This window comes from Topomyia yanbarensis, chromosome 3 (assembly GCF_030247195.1).
Source record: "Topomyia yanbarensis strain Yona2022 chromosome 3, ASM3024719v1, whole genome shotgun sequence".
Classification (NCBI taxonomy): Eukaryota; Metazoa; Arthropoda; class Insecta; order Diptera; family Culicidae; genus Topomyia; species Topomyia yanbarensis.
Genome location: NC_080672.1, coordinates 150,508,381 through 150,516,049, shown reverse-complemented (window position 1 = coordinate 150,516,049; position 7,669 = coordinate 150,508,381). Strand labels below are relative to the sequence as shown.

Sequence of the window (7,669 nt, the reverse complement as noted above, 5' to 3'; positions counted from 1 at the left end):
ATGATCATTTTAAGCAGCTTTGACCACATTGGCCACCTATGACGGTTCTTGATGCCCCGGGTACTTTCCAAGTTCGTAAGGTAATCTCACACCTTTTTCTCAGGGAATTTTTGACCGATATTCATAAACTTGGTTTCAAATGAAAGATACAATACTCCCATGGACTGTTATTGAATTTCATTCGTATCTGACATTTGGTTCCGGAGCTACAGGTTGTTTATTGCGACCACATAGGAATTTCTCATATAAACCGGTAAAATCGTAATACTTCAAAGGATAAAAATCCATTTCTATTTGCAAGTCTAGATAACATCATTTCTATTTGCAAGTCTAGATCACTGATGTCCAATCAAAGATTCTTTGAGTTTAATGTCCACTATTGTCAGTTCCGGAATTTTCGGGTTCTGGACATATTCCACATTCCATAGTCACATCGATTACTAGGTGATGAGTGAACCGATTTTCATAAACCAAATCTCAAATGGAGGGTATAATATGCTGTTGGGTGTTGCATACTCCATCAGCCCCCTCTCAACTTCCCCTCACGCCATCTCTTTCTACATAAACGCCCCCCTCTCCCCTTTGACCTATATTTTCTTTATCCGCCATATACATTTTTAGAGAATTTCCTTCCATAGCCATATATTATACGTGAATTTGGAGTCGATCAGCTCAAATTTGATATCGAAAAGATCAGATCAATTCATCTTATAGTGATAAATTGATTTGTCACGCATTTTATGATATAAGTTTTGCCAATAGTTGGCAATAAATACGAAAGAGAACATAAATAAACTATCCGATTTCATTATCCTCAATTCGGTCCTTGCGGATAAGATTTCAACGTACTTTAGTGAACTGCAACTTTTTTTACCACAAATTTTATATTAGATGATAGAATTTATCGACATTCTTACTATGACTTTCAGCTATCAACTCGGTATCGTTTGTTGGTTTTAATCGACGACGTATTGAAGTATTGACGCCTTGTTAGCTTAAAGTCGACTATCAGAAATATCGCAAATTCTGTAGCATAAGCACTCAAGTTAACTAGCAGAATTTTCATAATAACTTGCATCAATTTTAGACAATTCTAATATAGTGAAGATCCGTTTGGTGAGTTTTAGGCTGTTAAAATGGGGATATTGACAAAATCGGGACATATATTTTTCTTTCTTTTTAACAACCGAAGTTCTTAAAATATTCTTCTTTAGTCCCTTCATAACCCTTTCCAATTATTTAGTTTAAATTTTGCTTAATAGGGTCAGATAGCGCCAAATTGAAAATAAAATTAAAATTTTGATGTAATCATATTAAGGATCTCTAAGATAAGAAAAATATGCTCAAGAAAAAATTTACTCGAACTCGACTTGGTTCGTCTGCTAGAGCTCATCAAACCACCAACTATCAATTTTCATATGAGGCTGACAAAATCGTGGGCTGATAAAATTGGGTCTTCACTATAATCTATCAACCGTACAATGTAATGGTACAACAACATGACAACAATGTTCGATAAATACCTTCTCGTCTCATTGCGACTGTACTCTCCGCAAAATAGATCTTTGCCAGACACGTCCATAGCGAACTAGTCCTTTGTTCACATTGTTCTTTCAATTTATGTTCTTTGGGTGTTTCAAACAACTCGAATAATTAAAAATCATATTAGATTTTGTTCTGTTTGCTTTCGTCCATTTCTGGACAGCCAATTTATAAAAGGAGCAAATGAGTTATTTTAATCTTTCTGCAATCTTTTCCTAATACACTAGTTATAACGCTACTTGTAACTTGAATGGACTTATCAGCTTCAGATTCATCCAAATCTGAAAAAATCAGATCCGTCCAGATTTCGAAAATATATATTTTAGCTAATTGTCAGCTAAGAGGTCATGCACAAATAACGTAGCTTTTTACCTTTCTCATATAGAAATGATATGCAATCACTCTAAAAATCGTCAACCTGATCCCGGCATGGACATAAGGTTTCTGGGTTTTAATAGGAGAGATTTACACCCCCCCTCTCCCTCACCGGTCACCAATTTAAATTCCCCTTAGATCACCACTCACTGCACCCCCCCCCCCCCCCTCAGGCCACCACCCCATCCATCACTCATACCCTTCCCCCTATCAACTCCATCATCTTTATACCACCGCTATAGCACAAGGCATCCCGAATTAAGCTGGGGAGTGGTTCGTTCGTAGTTAGCAGTAAGACAACATTGAACTAATGCTGATTAGGTTAATAAAGTATGATATTGTTTTGTTTCAAGTGTTTCACCGTCGACATATAGCTCATCAGGATCGTGGCTGGCAAACTATTCTGTGTAGGTGTAAAGTGTACTAAGAATGTAGTAGATGTTTCCATAATTGAAACGAACATAACCAACCATAGACTCATATTTAAAGAAATGAGAAAGGCACAATTGCACCACTAGGTGAATTAAAACAGGTTTTTGTTAATATCCAGTGTTGTTAAAGTAACCAGAAACCAAGCATGTGAACAAGCTGCTAACTACAAACTAGTCCAAACTGTGCACACTGATAACCACGGATATTTTACCAAGCGAAAGGTGTCACAGTGCGCACTAGATGCGAGAACTGCGAACGAACGATGAAGCTGGAACTGCTAAAAGTAGCGTAGATTCTTTGCCCGCGAACGTTTATCACATGAAAACATTTTCATTACAAGAATTTTTATTGGCGAAACGTATTTGAGGTAGCTCATACTAGGAATTTGATTTAATGTTAGAATAGCGCCTCGGGTTGTAACTAGGGTACCCAGTACCGACCCTTTCTGGCGAGAATCGGTACTACGGTACTGAAGCTCTCAGTACCGGTAGTACCGGTAAAGTACCGGTTCTCGAATATTTTTTTTAAAAAAATCGAAAAAAAGCTACAAAGTGAAATTGTATGCTCGAACTGATGACCTCATTCTCAGATGATTGATTTGTGCTAATCAAAAAACATGTTTATTGTTTTTAATTGATTCGGAATGGCATGACTCATTTCAGCAGAAAATATTTTTTCTTTTATTTCGAAATCTAGGCCACTTTGAAATCAATAACTGCTAAGCGGTGCGACTTTTATCGACTTCAACAGATGGTGAATGTAAGAAACACTATTAACAACAGTAAATCAAAGCGAGAATGGCAGTAAATCCGACCACGTTGCTCGCATTTCTTCTCTTGATTTTCTGTAAATTGATTTCGTCTTGCATACCAAGGCCCCTTGCTTTCCAGTAGACTATGGAGTTTTGCTGAATTTTCCGATCATCAATAATTACAAATCGCCCCATTCGGAGTAGTTCACCAAGTCTAAAATTGTTAGCTACTAAATTGCTGTTCGTTCATCTATAAATAAAGGTTTAAGCGCAAACCAAAGACATGACTTAGACCATAGTCTTATTACGCGCCACCCAGTGAATAATGGAAACAAATCAGAATATCGCTAATAAAAAAAATCATAGCAAATTTTTACGTCTCTTACGCTAGATGTGAATATTTTGAAATTTAGTACAAGATCGTTAAAATTTAATTTCGAGAAAATAAAGTAGGAATTTAAACATGCCGTTCAGTACAACAGGAGCTAGTAATGTTTAACTTATAGAAGGTAATTAATATAATTAAAAGTCATCTTGCAGACCGATATTTTCAGACAGGTCCCCCTAGAGAGTCCACATATTTTTCATAAAAAATTGCATGGTACCGAAAATACCGGTACTGGCTTTTGTTCAGTACCGGTATTACGGTACCAAAAACGGGTCGGTATTCCCGGGATTTTCGGTACCGGTATTACCGGTACCACAACCCTAGTTGTAACTCCGTTATTGATCAAGACTAGCTGACATTCCACAGAAAATCAATAGATAATCATACCTGGGAGTAACAAATTATCATTCAATGTACAATTCCTGATAATCCAAAGTTTCAGATTGAATAATACCACCACCGGCCAGACTCGAACGTAGAACGCAGCAGTAAAGAAAACGAGTGTTAGTCCGACACTTGTTATTACTAGAGGCCGTAAGTAGTACTACGCACTACCCAAGTGTCACACGAGGATAAAGATTAAGTGTAGAGATAGGAATTCGAATAGGTATTGTGCTAGAATTTCCGCGTGATTCAAGATTTTAGGAGTTTTTGGGTGTCTGAGCACCAGGGGACTCATATGGTGCCTATTAATACGTTTTAGGAATATCATAACGATGAATATATCGAGAAAATGTCTAGATACTTAACCCCCTGCTGTCCAACCTCACCTTTTGGCGGGTTATGGGAAAATCGCTGTAGAATATTCAAAACCCAATGGTATGTTGTCACTGGAGGAATTCCACGAAGATCCGTCCGAAAATCTCTAAAATCGCGACCAACCATCTTAGATTCCGATGAAACTTTATAGGTTTAACCGGCGTGGAAGACTAAACATTTTCCACAGCCGATAAAATTATTTTTAGCGCAATTTTTTAAAAGGGTTCATTGATTTAATTTTTCTTGTTCGATTACTTTATTTTATGCAGTAAAAATATTTGAGAACGAGTTACAGGGAATAAATATTTCTGCACGAAAAAAATATACACTGAAAAATGTTGTGTCATTTTTCACATAAACAAGAATTTATGTTAAAATTTCAAATTGCAAAAAAATATGTTTTCTAATTTTTTATATTTTGTCAACAAAAACTCAAAGAGAAAAGAAACATTTTGAATGTGATTGCATGATGGAGAATTTATCAGTAAAAAGTTTTTCACCCTCTCTAGCGACGCCAATGGTTTTGATCGTTAATGAAAATTTCACTAAGTCACTAAGACTCTTTAGACTGCGTCTACAATGCTTCAGACTTTATGAGAAGCATAAAACATATATTCCGGGTTAAGACTAAATACTAAATAAGTTTGTACTTATATTGAATGAGTAAATCACTATTATTCGACGCCACGAATACTTGTTGATTACTCGTACCAATATCATTGGGTTAGCGGAATAGCCATGCCGCTGGTTGAATTGGTTGCTGTTGCTGCGTGGTCGCTGTGATTGCCATCGTCTTGTGGATCCAAAAGGTGTATCATATATTGTCGTGTTTCGCTTTCGGTACTACGCCGGAAGCTAAAGTGATTCTTCAGCGTCGCGTCAGGGAAGTGTGCATTATATATATACAACCAAATCGTCGAGTCGATTGGTATATAAGCCGGATTTTTTTTTGAAAGTTCGAGCGAATGCTATACATTTCTTTAATAAGAAATGTAAAAAGCAGTGTAGACAAGAAATAAATTAACGGTTTCAGAAATTAGCAAAATACACCGAGAGCTATACGTATGGGGGAGAACAACAGTTTAGCTCACTCAAAATAACTTCGCGCTCTTGCTTCCACTGTAGGAATGAAGGCAAACCGTATGTACTATGACGCAGTGCTTACCGACGTGGATTAATATTATAATTATTTTTATCGTTCATACATTGGGATAGGCAAGCCACAGTTAAGATGATATAAAGTTTAGTTCACTTGCTGCACAGTACTGCATGACTTTATATAATAGCATTATTTTATCGCCCGTTACCCATTGTGCGGGTTGAGGAATTTTTTTGAATTTGTTTTCGGAATTGAATTTTCATCCAACAAGTATGAAAACTGTTGAGACAGTGTCGACGAAACAGATTCTCTTGTTGTATGAAGATGTATGTTTCGTACCGATAGATAGTGATAATTTCTAGTTAAAGGACAAACAGTTTCGTTCTGGCCGTGGAGGTTTCTGGTAGCGTTTCCGATACAACCGGGCATAGTGCAACGTGAGCCAAATGTGCGACGACGATGCAGGGGCACTTGTTGTTGACAATGGATCTGGAATGGTAAAGGCTGGTTTTGCCGGTGATGATGCACCACGTTCCGTATTTCCCTCGATCATAGGTCGCCCTAGGCATCAGGGTGTGATGGTCGGAATGGGTCAGAAGGACTCATACGTAGGCGATGAAGCGCAATCGAAGAGGGGTATTCTATCCTTGAAATATCCAATTGAGCACGGTATAATCACCAACTGGGATGACATGGAAAAGATTTGGCATCATACTTTTTACAATGAGCTGCGTGTGGCCCCGGAGGAACATCCGATTTTGCTGACTGAGGCTCCGCTGAATCCCAAGACCAACCGGGAGAAGATGGCACAGATCATGTTCGAGACCTTCAACTCACCAGCAATGTATGTTGCCATCCAGGCTGTTCTGTCCCTTTATGCATCCGGTCGTACAACTGGGATCGTTTCAGATTCCGGTGATGGGGTATCGCATTCTGTTCCAATATTCGAGGGATATGCTTTGCCCCATGCTATCCTTCGTTTGGATTTGGCTGGTCGTGATTTAACCGACTACCTAATGAAGATCATGACAGAGCGTGGATATGGTTTCTGCACCTCAGCTGAGCGTGAAATTGTCCGCGATATCAAAGAAAAACTGTGCTACGTCGCTCTTGATTTCGAACAGGAGACTCTATCAGCAACAGGCTCCTCTGGTTTGGAGAAGTCATATGAGTTACCCGATGGGCAGGTCATAACCATTGGATCAGAGCGTTTCCGTTGCCCTGAAGCACTCTTTCAGCCATCTTTCTTAGGCATGGAGATTTGTGGCGTCCATGAAACAGTTTACAGAGGTATCATGCTGTGTGACGTTGACATTCGTAAGGATCTGTATGCTAACATAGTACTTTCCGGAGGGTCTACTATGTACCCAGGTGAGACCATAATTTAACAATTTGTTCGCCTTTCTCAAAAAGTGTTTTTTCAGGTATTGCGGATCGAATGCAGAAGGAGATCACTGGGATGGCTCCATCAACCATCAAGATTAAAATTATAGCACCGCCTGAGCGTAAATATTCCGTCTGGATAGGAGGATCTATTTTGGCTTCACTGTCCACCTTTCAGTCGATGTGGGTATCTAAACAGGAGTATGACGAGTCCGGCCCATTAATTATTCACCGCAAGTGTTTTTAGGTATTAATCTTCCTTAAGATACTACTAATATTTAGGAGGAACTGGGCCAATTCGGACCTAGTAAGGATTTATGAGCTATATGACTGCAACGTATCAACCGATTCACAAATAAATGTGTTTTCCCGAAAGCCTGATCAATAGCGCACATTTTTTAAGTCGACCAAATTACCCCAACCCTGTTCCAATTCGACCCCACCCCTTTTTTATTATCGATTTTTTGCAATAGAAAGGATTTCTCTAAGATATTTCTATGGGATTTTTACTAAATTTCGAATTGAGAAATGAAAAGTTCTCGTTGATAGAGTAAGGGGGGTAAATCCGACCTAGTAAATGCGTTTTACGAAAAAGTTTATTTTTGGTGTTTTTAAAAATGGTGGGGTAAATCTGACCGCTTACATTTTTGGTTGATTTAGTACAGATATTACTCAAATGTAATGGTTTTACATTTCTTACAAAAGAAATGTATAGGATTCGCTCAAACTTTGACAACTTTTTCCGAGGCCCGGAGGACCGAGTCTCATATACCAATCGACTCAGCTCGACAAATTGAGACAATGTCTGTATGTGTGTGTGTATGTGTGGATGTATGTATGTACAAAATGTCATGTAATTATCTCAGCAATGGCTGAACCGATCTTAATGAAATTAGTTTCAAATGAAAGGCCTAACGTTGCCATTTGACACTATTATTTT

At 38.3% G+C, this 7,669-nt stretch overlaps 1 protein-coding gene across 1 annotated transcript; it reads left to right on the top strand.

Annotated features, from left to right (window-relative positions):
* The first annotated feature begins 5,654 nt into the window (after window positions 1–5,654).
* LOC131693116 (actin, muscle-type A2-like) lies at window positions 5,655–7,110 on the top strand. Its single transcript, XM_058980677.1, has 2 exons — window positions 5,655–6,717; window positions 6,771–7,110. Exons 1-2 carry the CDS (start codon window positions 5,793–5,795, stop codon window positions 6,974–6,976), a joined length of 1,131 nt encoding a protein of 376 aa, XP_058836660.1. The 5' UTR covers window positions 5,655–5,792; the 3' UTR covers window positions 6,977–7,110.
* The last annotated feature ends 559 nt before the right edge of the window (window positions 7,111–7,669 follow it).

Excerpts from the sequence above, each read along its gene's own strand:
- LOC131693116 (XM_058980677.1), top strand. The coding sequence starts at position 5,793 with ATGTGCGACGACGATGCAGGGGCACTTGTTGTTGACAATGGATCTGGA. Across the intron at positions 6,718-6,770 it reads AGGGTCTACTATGTACCCAG|GTATTGCGGATCGAATGCAG; the intron begins GTGAGACCATAA and ends GTGTTTTTTCAG.